Raw genomic sequence first — 18,902 nt, 5'->3', positions numbered from 1 at the left:
AGAAAGAGGCCCTAGAGGAGACTAGACAGTAGAGCATCTAAAGCAAATCCCTGATTTCAGATGTCTACAAAAATAAAAGATGGATGCTAGTAATAAAGAATGAATAAAAACAAATTGTATATATATCCTATCATGTGTCAAGAGTACTAAAAGACCCAAGTGAATTGAGACTCAACAGAATGCTATGGACACAAAAAGAGGGGTTAACTATATTGGAGGATCATACACACGCACGCTAAAGCTGTTGCCAAAGCCTGTCAATCTCACCCCAATGTAATCCCTTTTTCCTCTGACGCTGCTACACCATTCTGGTGCAGACTCATCATCTCACTGGACAACTGCAATAACTCCCTGGCAGGTCTGCCTGCCTCAAGTCTCTCCCCACTCCAATCCAACCTTCATTCAGTCACTAAAGTGATTTTCCTAAAGTACAGGTTCAATCATGTCACTCACCTTACCCTTCCACTTCATAAATCCCAAAAGTTCCTATTACCACCAAGGTTAAATACAAAATGCATTATTTGGCATTTTAAGCCCTTTGTAACCTAGCCCCCTCCTACCTTTTCTCAATACATATTCTGATTTAGTGACATTGACCTGGCTGTTCCACAGACAAGACACTACATCTCTTGGTCCCAGGTATCTCTCTGGCTGTCCCCCGATACTTTTCCTTCTCCCCTGAGACGATTGACCCTTCCTGGCTCCCTTTAAATAAATTAAAGTCCAGCCTTCAGAATTTGTGGCCAAAGAACTAAAGTACACTATGGAATGCAAGATGGATAATTTTGATTCTATTAAGTTAAAAAAAAATTATACAAACAAAACCAATGCAGACAAGATTAGAAGGGAAGCAATAAACTGGAAAAAAAATTTTACTTATTTCCAAGGTTCTGATAAAGGCCTCTATAGAGATAGTTGACTCAAATTTATAAGAATTCAAACCATTTTCTAGCTGATAGTCAAAGGATATGGATGGACAATTTTCAGATGAAGAAATTGAAACCATTTCTAGTCATGTGAAAATCACTATTGATCAGAGAAATGCAAATTAAGACAACTCTGAGATACTACTACACACCTCTCAGATTGGCTAAGATGATAGGAAAAGATAATGATGAATCAGGGACACTGATATATTGTTGGTGGAACTGTGAACTGATCCAGCCATTTTGGAGAGCAATTTGGACCTTTCCATCTTCCAATGCCAACTTGGGCAGGAAAAATAACTCTTTGTAAGGCTTTTTCTTGGATTTCCTGACCAGGATTCAGTCTGGTGCATTTTCTGGCACTGTTTGGAAGCATTTCAGTCAAATGTACACTATCTTCTCTTCCACTATCCTGTCTACCTCCTACAATAGTCTTCTGATGGGTCTCCCAACCTCATTGCTCCCCACACCTCCTCCATTCAGTTGCCAAAGTGTCTCTCTTAAATTGTAGGTCTGATCACACCACCCTGCTACATGTTAAATGCCAGTGTTTCTATTGCTCCTAGGATCCAATACAATTTGGCCCCTTCTTCCCAGGCTTCTTGCACTCCCTTTCACATCCAATGATCCTGGCTGCCTTGCCTTCTCCCCAGTGTTCCCCCCTCTTTAAAATGCTCTTCATCTCTCTTCTAGCTTCCTGGAAGGCTCAGCTAAAGTCCTACCTTCCACTTTGATGTGAATGCCTTTTCTCTGTCAATTTATCCAGTCTTATATCTCCATGTAGACTGTGAGCTCTCCAAGGGCTTTGTATCACCAAATTTGTGTTTAGCATAGCATAGCACCTCACAAACAGTAAATCCTTATTTATTAACTTAATCCCAGATCAAGGCTCCTCTGTAAGCAGAACTAGTGATAGTTTGGGCTAAGTCAACTATAGCAGGGTGCTAGAAAAAAGATGAAGATCATGCATTCAAGTCATGTTGGGGGGAGGAGGGGAAAGGAAAAGAGAGAGGGAGAAGGAGAGGAAGAGAGAGAGGAAGAGGGAGGAGAGGAGGGAAAGAGAATAGGCTATCCTGCTTACTGCAGAAAGACAGCTTTTTCCAGACAGTTTTTCAGTTAAAACCAATTACTGGGTCAGTATTCCACTCGGATTTAAGTATGAAGCATTCAATGGGACTCAGTAGATTCCTACTATTGAAGTTCATTTTAACTATCTCTTCAAGAAAATACCATATGTTATAGATGAAGGTGGTTAAAATAGCTCTAGACACCTATCCCAAACACTGATAACAAAAATGAGATTTAGATATTTTCAACAATCATAAATTTTACTGTTTCTTTTCCATCATTTGGCACATATCCAAGGCACATTAGAAAATTAGAAGAAATCATAAATTATTTTTTTAGAAAAATATACATAAATCCCTCCCTTCTACAAGCACACAAGTGTTTCCAATAACATGCACAAGCCATTTTTCTATAGTAAAAAGGTATTTGAAAACATACTCTAGACAATCCCGAAAGTTTGGGCCTTAGACAAGTTATCAATAGCATACATTTAAAAATAAAACCAATCTTCTCTTTAGAAATTTATAAAAGGAACAAATGTGAATATGGCAATGATTTCTTAAATCAAAATCACATTAACCTGGTTTGTAACATGTTTCACAGCAGTTTATGTCTGTTAGGAAAGACGTGCCCAATCTCATCTCTAATTTGGTGGCCATCCTTGAAGTAAAGTATTTAAGGAAGAGTATCCTAACTAAGAGAAGAGCTTCCATGAATGTTCAAGTTTTCACTGCTATAGGTACATATGTAAAGAGGACCAAATTATCTGTATATCTTGCTAGTAGAAGCACTACACCTAGCTTTTTTCATATATATTTTGCAGGACAAACAACATATCTTTACTAAAAATAAATACATTTAATTGTGATTTGGTTATCCTTAAGTTGCTTTGCAAAGGAGTATTGTTTTTTAAATTTTGCTTTCTTCATTTAAATGTTATCTTTCTGTACAGCATCTTCACAGTATCATGAAGATTAACTGCTTTATTCAGCTTATTGCAGCAGCATAGAGAAATTGAACTTATAAAGTTTGCTACTTTATACTTAAAATACTATAGTGGCTCAAAACTTCTTTCAGTAGAAAAGGTCATCAGAATTTTTCACTTTAACCAAAGGGCAGAAATATTTAAACCCAGACCTTAGTGATTCTGAAACCACTGCTTTTTTCTGTCTTTTCTTTTCAAGTGCTTTAGCTTCAAGAGAAGCCAAAGGAGAGGGAAATTTTTGGCTACATTCTTTACATTAATCTTTTCCTAGGTCAGTCTGCCACAAAGCAGTAACAAGGAAAACATTCAGAAAATAGTCTCCAGCTCTAAAGTACAAACCCTGCAACAACTTTCTGCTGAAGACTTATTACTCTTCTAAGCCAGTTGCAAAAGTGAGGTCCTAAGCCTTAATTTAAACATCAGCAATATAATCTTGCTAGTTCTTTACTTTTTGGCAGCAAATGAACTTTGTTACTGCTAAGAGTCTTCAGATGGTAAAATATTTGGCTCTTGAGGAGCTGATAAGTCACTATTATGAGCAGAATCTGGGTCCTGTGATACTACTGCTTCATTGACAGTGTGCCTCCGCTGCATCCGCTTAGTTCTATGAGCAGTCTGTCTCATTGTGTCCGTCATAGGGCTGCTTTTGTTTTCTTCATCAGTAGTCTCAGATTTGCTCTGCTCCAGTTGGTCATCTTCTAACTTGACCTTAATACTGCTCAGAACTGCTGGCTGGGGAAAGAGTAAAAAAAATTGGTAAAGGCCACTAAAAGATGTTCCTTCAGTGTCACTACCAAGAATATGTCTTCTGAGATTTTTCATTACTATATCTGTAAACTTATTTGCCCTCAAAAACCATCTCTGTGAGTGAGATTTATTGGTAAAAAGGAAGGATTTTGACCATTTTCTTAGTGTCTCAGTAATCACAAATAGGAATGGATTGAAATAGGATATGAAATTTCTATTTAATATTAGTAGGCACAAATATCCATTCTAATTCTCATTGTCAAAAGCCCAATCTCTAGAACAAAAATAGTGATTAACAATCTCACGTTTCTGTCTTCTCTAGATTGGGTCATAGTTTTCAAATCCAAACATTTAAGTCATGGTATTAAGAAATCTTAGTTACATGTTTAATATGTATGGGACTGCCTGCCAGCGGCAGGGAGGGGGGGAGGGTAAAGTTGGAACAGAAGTGTTTGCAAGGGTCAATGTTGAAAAATTACCCATGCATATGTTTTGTCAATAAAAAGCTATAATAATAACCAAAAAAAGAAAAAAGAAAGAAAGAAATCTTAGTTACATATCCAACTCAACTGAATGTTTGCCATGGTGAGTGGCTAGATCCACTGATTTGCAGGTTGTTTTCCCCCCTTTTCAGATTTATTAATTTATAAAGTAAATAACATCTGTACATAGCAATCAATTTACATTTTCCAAGGTCATATCCATTTCATTTACCAGGTATGACTTCTCACATGCCTAACATAATAGTACTTTCATGTTTTTCCTCAGTTTTACACCTCCAACTAAAAATACTTTGAAAGAATAATAAAAATTACCAAAGTGCAAATTCTGTTAATCGTATCACTAAAAATGCTAATTTTTGCTATGAAATTGATAATTCTTACGTTGTAGTGATAAATGTACAGGAAAGGCAAATAAGCATTACTACTGAATTAAGAGTGTATGATTATGACACTTTAGGTTGATGAAAATACATAAGATCCTCAATTCAGCTTGATTGTTAACATTAAACAAAGATTAAGTTTGAAAACTTACCTCATTCAGTAAGTTATCATCAAAATTGGGAACACTTCTATCTCTTGTTATGGTTTCCCGTAAAGTTTTTGCTCTATTATAATAGGAACAATAAAGTTATAAAAGTAAGCACATCAAAGAGCCATATGAAACAACATGAGATCACCACAAGATGGCAGCATTTAAATGAATAAAAAATATATTTTTTAAATGGTTTAAATTGCATCTCTCCAGCTTCAAATAAAATGTAAAATTTTACAACAAAAAAAGCTAATACTAAGTAGAATTTAAAAAAAAAACTTACTTAAACTGATTAACTGAATGGACAAACTGAAATCGTCTGCTTAAAGTATCATCTGGTGGTCCATGTGTCCTCGAATTCACTGTAGGATATAATATAAAAAATGAACTAAAATCTGAATACTGCTGAGGTCAAATGACATTTAAGTAATATTTCTTAAAAATCATAACTAATGCTATCTTTAAATTTTGATTATTTACTATAATGAATTTCATTTATTTCTTTCTAAATGCTTTGCCCGTTGTTTATATTTTTTTAGGCCAACTTAGAGGGCACTTTGTATTATCTTAGGCCCATAAGGCAGATGTGCAATTTAGTCAAAAGTAGGACAGTGCTTAAATCTAAAAGACAATCTCCAAATTGGTACTGAATTCTGATTTCATAAGTTTGTTTATAAAATAAGAACTAAAGTTTGTGACATTAGCTGAAACAACTTCTCAAACTATGATGTAAATTGCTATAAAATATCTAATTATGGTAAAAATCTCTAGAGATATAATTACTGTTAATAAGAACATTAATAGCCAACATTTATATAGTACTTACTATATGCCAGGGATTGCTTTGGTTGGTGCTATTATTATTCCCATTTTACAAATGAGACATTTACAAAAAAGTATCTTATCTAGGATCATAAAGTTGAAAAAAATATGAGGCTGCATTTGAACTCAGGTCTTTCTGACTATTGCACCACATAGTTTCCCTAGCTGCACTTTTTGTTACTGCACAAAACCCAACAACTTGTATGTACACTTTATAAATTTTTTTATTACTAAGAAAAAAATCAAGTATAAAGAAAAATCTTTCATTCTGGAATCTGATGCTGATGACTGATTTGTGTATTAAAAACAAAAATCCCTCATCTTCCTCTATTTTGTCCCCTTTTCCAGGAAGATAGTGCAATTAGCTACTTAGCATGATTATTCAAAAATGCTTTAGGTGGCATTTGCCCAGGCAGCAAATTTATGTGTACACCTGGCACAATCCGAGAGAAATCCCATGAAGCAGTCTATAGTTTTGTAATAAATATTAATAGAAACTATTTCCCTAATCAACTTAGGAAACATGAAGCTTTATTTAGGTTCAAGCTAAGATGACACAGTTTATTAACATTCAGTGATTACTACTAATATAACTAAAAAGCTCCCTAACTATGGGCAAACAGTTGCTTGGCACTTGGACTATTTATCTTCATTTTTTAAAAATATATAAAATAAAACCTCAAAGTTTGTTTCTTGGAGAATATTAAATTTAGGTGGGTGAATATATTCAAGAGATATAAAAAGACCTCTGGAGTTTGGATTTGAGTCCCCATCTCTTTCACTTAATACCTATGTGACAATAAGCAAGTCACTTCCATTCTCTGAGCCTCAGCTTTTTTATCTTTAAAACAACAGTATTATACTACCTACCTCACAGGGTTGTTGTAAGGAATAAATAAGGATAAAGATAGGAAAGTGCTTGGTGAGCTGTAAAACACACTACATGTATTACTATGGATTGGTCTATCTCTCACTGTCTCCATAAAAATCTCTTCAGCTAGAAGGAGCTTCCCTGCAACTCCCACCAGCCCCTTGTAATTATATTTCTGATACACTTTCATTCACACAGAAAAGACAGGAAAGAGTTTTATATAGTTTCATATCTAAGGGGAAAATTCTTACATTTTTTCCTGATCTTAACAGCAGCATGCCTTTCACCATCTGTCTCTGCAGTGTCTTCTAATACTGCAATACAGCTCGGTACTGTCTGCAACAATTCCATGATCTTTGAATTCTATAAGTTTAAGGGGGGAAATGGTAATTTAACAATTACTTTTTGAATTCGTAGCAACAAACTGGTTAATGATTTTCAACCTATATCCAAAGGAACTACCCAGAAATGTTAGTCAAACAAAGATTCATCTAGCTGACCAGGAAAACTCACAGGCTACCCTTTTTCTTAAAACAGTATACAAAACAAACCTATCCCAAAACACACCCTAAAATTTACTAAAACAGACTTTTTAATTATTATTATTATTAGCATGTAGTCTTTAATATCACACAAAATTCTGGTCGGCCTAAGAATCTATGTCAAAAATTCCTCTTCATTTGGCTACCATGTTCTTTTAAACCACAAACTCAGGGATGATCAGCTATACAATTTACCTACCAATTCTATTTCCCCAATAAAAACACAGATTTAAACGAGTCACTCTACCTGTAACATGTCAAGTGAATCCTGTATGGTTTGGGGTGAAACATAACAAAGAGTACTGAGATGAATAGGCCCTAAAGTTGCATCACCATCCCTTTCTCTATCAAACTTAGCAACAATCTTTCATGGTCAAGATGATTTCGCCACTGAAATCATGTCTAACATGTCTTTTAATTGGCTAGCTACTCCTTATCTTGGTAAGGGGACTGCGGCACATTCCTGGCAAAGAAATTCAAACCAGAAATGCCAGCAGTCCAGTTCTGATGCTCAAACAAGGCAGGATGCCCTGGGCTATTCAGCTCTGCAAAGGAGAATCCGAGGCCCGAGTCAGCCCCATGGCTCCAGAGAGTGGGCATAAGCCATGATACAGCTGTTGAGAATGTAGAGAATTCTCTCCCTCAGCAAACTGACATAGCACCTATGTATAAAATAGGTATTAGGTATGCGCCGGACAGGAAATATGAAAGATAAAACATGGCTCTTAATCTGGTCAAGGTTAGAGTACAGCAGGGAGAGGAAGAGGATTCACATACTGATACAAAGAATACAAAGAATATACAGGAATGTCCTAACTTCTGTGAACTGATCCATCCATTCTGGAGAGTAATCTGGAATGAGGCCAAAGGCTATCAAAAACTGTGCATACCCTTTGACCCAGCAGTGCCATTACTGGGCTTATATCCCAAAGAAATGATAAAGGAGGAAAAAGGACCCACATGTGCAGAAATGTTTGTGGCAGCCCTTTTTGTAGTGACAAGGAACTGGAACCTGAGTGGATGCCCATCGGTTGGAGAATGGCTGAATAAGTTATGGTGTATGAGTGTTATGGAATGTTATTGTTCTATAAAAAATAATGAACAAGCTGATTATAGAAAAGCCTGGAAAGATTTATATGAACTGATGCCGAGCAAAACAAGCAGAACCAGGACTCCATTGTACACAATAACAGTAAGAATATGCGATGATCAACTATGAAAGGCTTGGTTCTTCTCAGCAGTTCACTGATCCAAAGCAATCCCAATACACTTTGGACAGAAAATGCCATCTGCAACCAGAAAAACATCTAGGGAGATTGAATGTAAATCAATACATCTATGTTTATTTCTTTTTTCTGTTTTTCATCTCTCTCATGGTTTTTCCTGATTTTTCTCCCCCAACATAATTCAAAAAACAATGTATATTAAAAATAAACCAAAAAGTCATAACTCCCTATAGCTGTAGCCTAACACATTCTACACCTACTTTCCATATCACCATTTCGCCATATCACCAGTCAGCAATCTGAAGAATCACCTAAATCTAATTTAGACAAAAGAAATTCAAAGTGTCATGGAGACTTTAATTCTTTTTTAAAATAGCTTTTTATTTTTCAAAATACATATAAAAGTAATTTAACATTCATCCTTGCAAAATCTTGTGTTATAAATTTTTCTCCCTCTCTTCCCATCTCTCTGCCCTAGACAACAAGTAATCCAACATAGGATATGCTTGTGCCATTCTTCTAAACATGCTTCTACATTTAACATGATGCATGAGAAAAATCAGATCAAAAGGGAGGAAAATAAGAAAGAAAAAAACAAGCAAGCAAACAACAACAAAAAAGGTGAAAATACTGTGATGATCTACAATCAGTCCCCTTTCTCTAGATGCAGATGGCTCTTTCTATCACAAGTCTATTGGAACTGGCCTGAATCACCTCAAGTACCACATCCATCAGAGTTGATCATTACGTAATTTTATTGTTGCTATGTACAATGTTAATGTTCTCTTGGTTCTACTCACTTCACTTAGCATCAGGCCATGTAAGTCTCTCCAAACCTTTCTGAAATCATCCTGCTGATTGGTTCTTATAGACCCAGTAGAGATAATCCTGAGTCAAAGGGTATATATACAGTTCTAAACTGCTCTCCAGATGGTAGGATCAGTTCATAACTTCATCAACATCCCCTCCAACATTTATCATTATCTTTTGCTGCTATCTTAGCCAAATTGAGAGGTGTGTGGTGGTACCTCAGAGATGTCTTAATTTGTATTTCTCTAGTTAACAGTGATTTAGAGCATTCTAATCTCTGCTGTATTAGTTTTGTTTGTACAAAAATCCTTTTAATTTAATATAATCAAAATTATCCATTTTGGATTTCATAATGTTCTTTAGTTCTTATTTGACCATAAATTCCTTCCTTCTCCACAAATCTGAGAGGTACGCTATCTCTTGTTCTCCTAATTTGCTTAGAGTAGCATCCTTTTATGTCTAAATCATGAACCCATAATCAACCTTATTATGGTATAGGGTATTAGATGGTTAGTGTCTTGTTTCTGCTATACTAGTTTTCCATTTTTCCCAGCAATTTTTGTCAAATAGTAAGAAGCTGGAATCTTTGGACTTATCAAACCCTAGATTATAGTCATTGACAATTGTGATTATTCCACTGATGCATTATTCTATTTCTTAGCCAGTACCAAATGGTTTTGAGGACTGCTGCTTTGAGACTTTCGTTCTTTAGAAATTTTCTTCACTTACCTGTTCTGCACAGTCTAGAGGTGTACACTGTCTCTTATTTCTGATATAGATTGATGCTCCATGAAGCAACAGAAGTTCGACCAGGACGGCATGATTTCCTATTACAGCTTCATGCAATGCTGTGTTGCCCTTATTGTTTGAAGCATTAAGGGAGGCGCCATGCTGGAAAAAAGCAAAACTTTCATCATAGGGATAATCACAGGAAATAGGGGTACAAAACTAGTAGGATGGCACTAGTGCTGATTATTTCCTTGTAAAGGCTATCAAGGAAGTGCATTCAAATGGAAGATGTTATTCAAACATGAAAGAAGGACTACAAGACAACCAACACAGCACAAAGCCTCACACGCCAGTTACTCAAGTCTCCAACTTTGTCATCCATATGAAAACTCCCAAAGGAGTGAATACATTCCTTTTACAACTTGTATTTTACAGCCTGGTACGAATGAGGTCCCCAAGTCCACTAGTGCAACAGGTTTAGAGAACCACTAAAAGCAGCACCCATTTCATTCGCCCCACCCACACTCCAAGGCTTGTGTTGTGCCTTAAATCTCCTTATCTATACAAATAAAGTCGTTTTAAAGAACAAGAGCCATTCAGCTGAAACTGAAGGCAGCTGCTAGGGCAGATCTGGCGTTCCCCATGTGAGGTCCCAACCTATCTCACTTCAGGAAAAACCCAGCCTTTTGGAGGCTTTTCTTACTTCCAGTAACAAGGCAGCACTTTCATGATGGCCATGCATACAAGCATAAATGAGGGGGGTGTTGCCACTTGAGTCCTTTTTATTTTGTTTTGCACTGAAGTCCATCAGGTTCTTCACCACCTATTCCAAAAGAAGAACAATAAAGAACTTTAGACTAAAAAAGTCATAGGCTACTAAAAATTCTTCAATGACAATTAGATTTCATCACCCCACCCCACCCCAGATACATGTGAAGGTTGAAGCTCCAATGGCAAAACGTCCACAGTCCATCCATCAAGTGAGTTTACAAAGGTCAGCAAAATGTCTGATTCTGATAACCCCTGTTAACAGCATTGTGGCTAAAGTGGGGAAGGAATAGGTCAGCCCAATTCAAACTGAGTTCAGATTGGCTTTGGCCACTTCAATCCTTATCTAGTTCCTCGAGGTAAAAACTAACCCCAAGGTTCTTTTTGCTTTTAGGGGCTATCAGGCACTGCCATCACCACTGCAGAAACCCCATAAAAGCTTCTCTAGCTCTAGGACAGACCCCAAAGAGTTAGCTAAACTACGAGCAGCTACAGTCCTGGGGGAGGCACCGGGAGTCAGCTCCTCCTGGTTTCCAAAGGTTTCCAAGTGCCATGGCTTCGCAGGACATAGGCCTTTAACCATCAATACAAGTTTACTTACAGGGTGGGATCCCAAGTCTTCCCATCCTCACCAACCCTCCCATGACCTTCCCATCTCTGTGGCCCTTTGGAGTTTCTCACTCTTGCTCCCTTTTCACAATGGAGCTTCCAACCAAAAGATCCAGTCTGCCAAGGCTGCCGTTGGTAACAGGAATCACCGGGGCTAAGGCTCGAGAGCACACTACCTGAAAATGTCCCTTCTGGCAGGCAAGATGGAGGGGGACAGCGCGATGAGCATTCTTGGCGTCCACGTCGGCACCGTGCTTCAGAAGGAGGGAGACCAGGTCAGCCCGACTGTGCAGCACTGCCACATGCAGGGGGGTAAAGCCATCCGGATTGACAGCATTCACTCCTAGTCCACTAACAGGAATCTTTTCAAGCTTCTTTAAGATTCAAAGAATAAAGAGAAGAGAGGGAAAAGACGATAACTGCTTAAAAATACCTGCTTGAAAAAGCTAAGATGGACTAAAAATCTTGTCTTCTATGTTAACGGACTCTTGGATGGCCAGTCCACATATGCACAGTCCATTTACCCCATCCCAAAATCAGTTCAATATTTTCTACCTATCAGGACACAGAATTTAAAATCAGTGAAAAAAAAGCAGAATATCTTTCTTTTACTGTATATTTGTTAGTCTCATTTTTAGTAAATTGATCAAAAAATTCCACTCTAGCCATTCCTGACATCCAAAGCTTTGATAAGTATAAATACTAGGGGTTATTAACTTCTTTTCTACTGGGGATCACTGATCCAGAAAAAAATGGAAGGCAGAAAGAAATCAAAGGCTATATAAAAATAAAATACAAACCACATAATTCTAGTTTTATTTGCTGTAGAGCTGAGCTTTTTTGTCTGGAGCTGGGAAGAGGAGTGAGATAATCCAGTATGTGGGTAAGGGAGAAGGTAGGAACAGTGTTCCAGTCTTAGTCCCATTCAAGAAGCGAGATTTAAGGCTCTTATCCCCCTTACAAAAGACTGCTTCCCTGGCACCTCTGCCTGAGTCACCACAACATCCAAGGAAGTTTGTACCTAAAGTCCGGGTCATAGAAGCATTTAATCCATCCTACTTCAGTCAACCCCATGAGAAAAGCAACAATGCCTCAGCCTTCTCCAACCACCAAGAGGCTAAATACCAGTTATTCAATAAATGCAGGACCAGAGCCTCCTCTGGGCATCAGACTAGATCATTCACCACCAAGAACTCTACTAGGAGTACCTCAGACACCAGGATGAACCAGGAACCAATTAAAATAAATCCCTTGTCAGGTTAAAAATTCACTTCTTAGACACTTCTTAGCCACTGACAAAAGGCACTTAAAGTGTTTCTCTATTTTTCAAAATGGCATAACTTTTAATATTCAGGTCACATATCCATGTGGGATTTATTTTGGTAAGAGATTTTGGTATAAATCTAATTTCTGCCAGATGGCTTTTTTGTTTTCTTGTCAAATAAGGAATTCTTTTCTAAATGACATATTTGAAAGTCTATTGCATACTGGGTTACTGATTTCAGTTCCTATGTTTTAACTAGAACCAGATAATTTTGATAATTGCCGATTCATAATATAGAAGTGCTATTACTTCTATTCCTATTATCTTCCATTGGTTGTCCTTGACATTCTAGATTTTTTTTGGTTACTCCAAATAAATCATTAATATTTTGCTAGCTCTATAAAGTGGCTCCTTTGTAGTTTGATTGATATTTCAGTAAATCATAAATTAATTTTGTTGGTACTATCATTTTTATCATGTCATAGCCTGACTATAAACAATGAATATTCCGCCAGTTATTTAGTTGTTCTTAATTTCTTTAAGGGGTATTGTGTGCTTTTATTTATGAATCTATTAAGTATGCTTTGGAAATTAATTCCCCAGACTTCTTCTTTTTGTTGTTGTTATTTTTAATGGAATTTCCCTTTTTTGATTAATTCTTATTAGATGTGATTACTGATGCAAAAATATCTTTTATTTATATGGACTTACTTTGTATACTGCCATTTTACTGAAGCTATTGTTTTATTTATTTTCTTTGCTATTTCTTTAGAATTTTCTGAGAAAATCATGCCATCAGCAAATAAGAATAGTTTTGTCTCCTCTCTACCTATTTTGGAAAATGTACCACCTAGCAGCATCCATACCCTAAAATATAATCTCCAGAAGGGCATGAGGTTTACACATTTATTATGTCAATATTATAAACATTGTAAAAAATAATAATAATAATAATTTGTTGAGAAACCTTCTCTGGAGCTTTCTTCAGGGCTAATTTATAAACTGCACTATAAAATGGCTCTCATTCCATTTTAGTCACACCTCATTTAAAAAAATAATAATAAAGGTTAATCATTTACCTCACCAGATCATCTCAGATAAACTTTGGACTATTGCAGAAAAACAAATCTATCTTCTAAGGACAAAGACTTAATATTGATGGCAATATTTAAAGCAAGATGCTGCAGGTTTTAAAGACAATTCCAGAATTAACTCCAATTATATGTACAATGGATTAAAAGTTAAAAAGGCATGACTCCTGCCCCCACCAGAATGTGCAGGTTCTCATATTTGCATTAAGAAAATCAGTGCAAGTTAACAATCACACTTTGGGCAGGAGGGGGGGTTGGAGCAGACAGTAATATCTGAACTACCTACTATACTATTCTAGTCTATCTTATTAAGGAGTTCTCTCAAAAAAGAGGCTAGCTGAAATAAGCATGGCCAGAGCTCAGGCTCCAGGAGCATTAATTCTAAGTTCCTTGCCCCTACTGAGCTAAATCTCCTCCATTTTTGGATTAGCACATTTCCAGGGCAGACAATATCCTCTAAAGAAACAGTCACTGGGTAGAGTTAATAAACATACACATGAAAGGACTTTCTTATTCTCCAGAAAGAGTCAAACCTTTTGTCTTGGGGCACACTTTGGACACTGGCATAAGGGATGACAAAATTCAAGATTTGCTCTTCTGGTAGTATCGTCTCCATCTTCTAAATCTTCATCCATCCACTCCAAGAGATATCGTACCTGGCACCAGTGGAGAAACTTGGTACATTACTTGGTACATTAGGAAAGTTAAAACAGAACTTGCTTTTTTTGAAATCAAATTCACTTATTAACACACACACACACACACACACACACACACACACACACAGAGATATTTTTGCTCACAAGCTCACTGATGTCAGCACTGCAACTGCCCAAACAAAGCAATTCATTACTTCCTACTGCCTCACCAAGACTTCACCGCTCACTTCTGTCCAAGCCCTTCTAAATCCTTTTAGTGATGACTTAAAGAGCTTAAGGCGCTGTTGGTGTTGGGATAGGTAACAGAAGGATGACAAGAACTCTAAGGCAAAACGGCTTCAAAACCTCTACCTCGCAGGCAGAAACATTTTTTAGAGCTTTACAAAACAAATCATTTTTCTAGAACTTATTTTTCCAACATAATAAAGATGGAATGAATTAGATGCTTCCTAAAAATCTCTTCAAGAAGGATCATTATAAACAGCTCAAAGCTATATCAATATTTTGCTTGAGAACAAAATGGGATGTAAAAGAAACCTTAGGGATCCCCAGGCACAATCTGGGATGTGGGATTTCTTGAACTAAGATGACTATTAGGCCCTCCTGGTCCAAGAGTTTTCCACCACCAACAAACTTCATCTTAAGTAACTTACTTCTCTAGGTTAAAGTCATTGAAGGTCCTTATTCAAATAAAAATTTAAATGAAGGGGCCACAAAAAACGATTCAGTTTACTAAGCTGAGAATAAAACCCAAAGAAAAAGTGGCAGGGGACATCCTGAAGACAGCAAGACAGATGGGAGGGGGACAGGTTAGTGAGAAGGCAAGCAACAGGCTACTCGTGCTGGAGAAGAGCCACAAGAAAAAGGCAAAGGAAGCTGTACTTGGCTCACAATTTCAGCTGGATCTCTAAACTAAAATGACAAAGGAATTAACTGTAAACAGAGTGGAAACTGCTATCATACATTATACATAAGATACCAAAACACCCCACTTCCTACAGTGCCTGGAAGAGCTCTTTCAGTTCCCTGTGGCATTTCAAGAACATCATGAAGTCCTGCAAAACTCAATCATCTATGACTCATTCAACATTAAGTTATTAAGTTTCAAGATCATTCTCTATGCTCACAGCAAAAGGTAAGGCTTTATAATTCTAAGGGATTAACAAAAGACTTTGAGCAAAGGTTAATACCCTTTTAAATAGATACAGTTATAAACACTTCCCCCAACAATTATAATTGGATCTTACTAATGAATATTTATCAACTCAACCACAATGATTAGTAAAAGAATCAAAATAAAAAGGCTCTACTGTATTACTTGTCTACAGCTCCCACTTCTTTAATATATTAGCTTGTGCTAATAAAGAAGGCAATATTATAGAATCTAAGAACCTACTTTTAAACAATGATTAAATTTGATAAGAGAGGAAGATTAGAAGTAATAATGCCATATATTTTCACATTATCTCTAATCCCACTTACGGTATAAATACTTCCAAAATGAAAATAGATTGCAACTCATACATACTTTCTCATCCTAGATAATTTTTGTTAATGATCTTTCATAAATCTTCCACAGAGGATTTACCCAACATGCTATAAGGCTACTTCAAGGTCTTTTGATATTTTAGATATAACCAGAATAACAGCTGGGTCATCTTTCAAAATATATGACCATGTAATCTTTTCCACATACATATCCTTGTTATCCTTCTATGTCGCTTCTTATGCACAAGTCAGCAAGAGCAATATGCCACAGCACATATACTATGTGTATCTTTCTAATGACCTTTCAATCATCTATAATTTTGATACCTATGAAATTTTATTTTTTGAAAATTTACAGCCAAACAGAATCACCATGTAAATGAAAATGATTCTGATGAGAAATACAGTAGGGAAAAAACACATATATTCCAGGCACAGGTTCAGAAGATAGGTCTATTAAATCCAGGGGACAGAGAAAGATGCAGTGTAACAAAAAATTCTAAGACGAGCATAAAAAAAGGCTTGAAATGTAGTTTGGGAGCCAACTGTGGAGAGCTCTGAGTATTAGGTTATGGTGTTTTGTTTTTTTTTTATTTTAGAGGCAATCTGGAACCATTGAAGCTTTTTGAAAAGGTCAGAGAGATTGTCAGATTTATGTCCTCAGAAGATTATTTTGGCAGCTATGTTATCACTTAGAGTCTTCCTAAGTTCATCTTCAAAAGAACCGTTTCTACTTTTTTATATAGTACTGAAGTGTTAATGTTCAAAAGTGGTGTTTCAACAGTCACTAATAAGAAAAAGAGTCATAGAAACACTGTCAAATTTGTTCCAATTTATGCTTATTCCTTGCCAGTTTCATCTCTGAGTCATTTTGAGATATAATGCAGGTGGGTATCAAGCTTTTACATACATTTTTGTTCCTAACCTACTTTTTGTACTTTTAGGAGGCAATGCATGTGTAGGCTTTCATAATCCTCTTCTGTGGGATTTTACAAATAAATTTACCTTCTAAGTTGGTTTTGTCCATGGCTACCATCTTTATGCTTTGCAAGAAAGTCAAGGGTTGTTAACTAAGAGTTCCTTGGCTCTTTCTGACCTCATTATTGAGGGATCATTTTACAAGATATTTCAGGGAGAAGACATCAAAAGAATGGGCAATATTAATATTAAAAGGCAATGGAGAGAACATAAATAATTACTAACACATGTCTACTCTATCATCCTTATATTTGATGAACACATGAGAAGGGAACAGGAAGCCTTCTGCATTCAATCCCTATAGAAGACCAATTTTTTTATAGTCAAACAAATGACTGAAATATAAAATGAATATCCAATTTTGCAGTGTTTATTGGCTGATTACAAAAATATTTGCTTTTGTAGGACAATCTAAAAAGTGTTCTTCCAATCTCCCCTATTTGATAAGAATATGTTAAGATCATACAAGATTTTTTGATAAATGAAACTATGAAGAAAAGCTTGTTCAATGATCCTTCAAGTATTAATATGGGAAACCAGAAAACAAGGCGATGCATTAACCAGTTTGTGGAAGATCTAGTACTGCCATTTACTACTTGTGGCTCCTTGGCCAAGGCATTTAACTTCTCTGAGCTTCAGCCTCCTCATCCATAAAATGAGGAGGTTGAAATCAATAAGCTCCTAGGACTATTGTATGCAAGTCTAGAGATATGTGTCTGTAGATATAAACAGTAATTATAATAATGATAACAACAAATGCCCATAATGATAGACTGATCAAAGGTTTTCAAAGTGCTTTTTGTACTATCTTATTTGATTCTCAAGACAACAATGTGAAACATGTGATTATTATCCCTATATTACAGATGGAAAAACCAAATGTTAAATGACTTAACTAGGTTCATCCGCCTGGTGGGATGCTACATTTGAATCCATCTCTCCATGTATCACAAGACCACACTTTATCCACCATGGCATTCTGCCTCCAAATACCCATATGGGTATGAAGATGTCACGTATCGCCTATATCGAAATCCGTCAACAATGCAGCATCTTCAGTAAGATGCATAATTATTTAAAAGATCAGAATTAACAATCCATGTAGGAGGGACAACTAAGTGGTGCAATAGATAGAGCACAAGCCCTGAAATCAGGAGGACCTGAGTTCAAATATGACCTTAGACACTTAACACTTCCTAGCTGTGTGACCCTGGGCAAGTCACTTAACCCCAATTGCTTTGGGGGAGAAAATTCACGTAGAAAAAATTAAAAAATGTCTGGTGAAAAGGGTCAGTCAACTGAGTAAATAAATGGGGCAAAAACTACAACAACAACAACAACCAAAAAAAAAAAAAAAAAAAACAATGAGCTGGGTCCAGAACTAAATAGAAAAAAAGCTGTTTGTGGAAAATTGCACTATTAATGATCCCAAGTTGCCCTACCCAATGCACCTCCCCCAGCAAAATGACTCATCTTTTTAATACAATTGTGCTGCTGTACAATTGCAAATCTTGGAACATCACAAAAATTTCAAGAAATCAGAATTGTGATTAACCTTTTAGTCAACAGACAGACACATGATAGATTCCAGTAAGTTATAGCAATTTTCCAATGAAGGCCTATGCACAATTAATGGTGTAAAATAAATCAAGGAAGTATTATTAGAAAATGAAGGGAGGCAATGACAAGAAAAAGAGGAATAAAAAAATATCTGGCCTAGAAATGACAAAATGTGAAAAATAAACAAAAAACAGGATGGGAAGGCATGGATGGGTAATGACCTATACCAATACAGGAAATATGCTGATTGATGAGATCACAGATCTCACTTATGTGAAAGATAAGAAGGAGAGAAGACTAGAGGTTGAAAGCTGTTAATCCAAGGGAGCAAAGGACTGAACCATAGAGATGGCACTATAGTTGAGGAGGAGAAGGATGTTCTAAAGTTAGAATCTTACCTCCATCTCAAAAGATGGAAAAACAATTCTGTAGCATTGAGGGACAAGAAATCAATACGACATAAGGGGAAAAGCACTAAAATTTGAGGGAGCAAACTAATTACAATCAGATGTAGGAAAATAAAAAAGCACACACACACACACACACACACACACAAATCTGTCATCAAATGTTGCAGGTCATCACTGGCTGTCACTGGAAGAGATTTTAGAGGCCTTCATTTTGCATATTAGGAAACAAGATAACACAAGTTGGGAATTAGAGGTGAGATTTGAAATGAGGTCCTGTGACTTCCTAAAGACTCCCTATTATTCTATTTTTAAGG

At 36.4% G+C, this 18,902-nt stretch overlaps 1 protein-coding gene across 1 annotated transcript in view; it reads right to left on the bottom strand.

Moving 5' to 3' along the window:
- Positions 1-2,233: 2,233 nt before the first annotated feature.
- Positions 2,234-18,902, bottom strand: part of ANKRD27 (ankyrin repeat domain 27) — a 98,347-nt gene continuing 81,678 nt past the window's right edge. The window contains exons 22-29 of the mRNA XM_051979749.1: positions 14,027-14,149; positions 11,315-11,512; positions 10,465-10,584; positions 9,762-9,923; positions 6,706-6,817; positions 5,045-5,123; positions 4,762-4,834; positions 2,234-3,711 (exon numbers count right to left, since the gene is read on the bottom strand). Coding sequence (XP_051835709.1) covers positions 3,457-3,711; positions 4,762-4,834; positions 5,045-5,123; positions 6,706-6,817; positions 9,762-9,923; positions 10,465-10,584; positions 11,315-11,512; positions 14,027-14,149 — 1,122 coding nt within the window. The 3' untranslated portion in view covers positions 2,234-3,456. The remainder of the gene's footprint in view (positions 3,712-4,761; positions 4,835-5,044; positions 5,124-6,705; positions 6,818-9,761; positions 9,924-10,464; positions 10,585-11,314; positions 11,513-14,026; positions 14,150-18,902) is intronic.

Source organism: Antechinus flavipes, chromosome 2, assembly GCF_016432865.1.
Source record: "Antechinus flavipes isolate AdamAnt ecotype Samford, QLD, Australia chromosome 2, AdamAnt_v2, whole genome shotgun sequence".
Classification (NCBI taxonomy): Eukaryota; Metazoa; Chordata; class Mammalia; order Dasyuromorphia; family Dasyuridae; genus Antechinus; species Antechinus flavipes.
The sequence above is the reverse complement of the archived record's forward strand: the minus strand, read 5'-3'. Positions and strand labels throughout refer to the sequence as shown.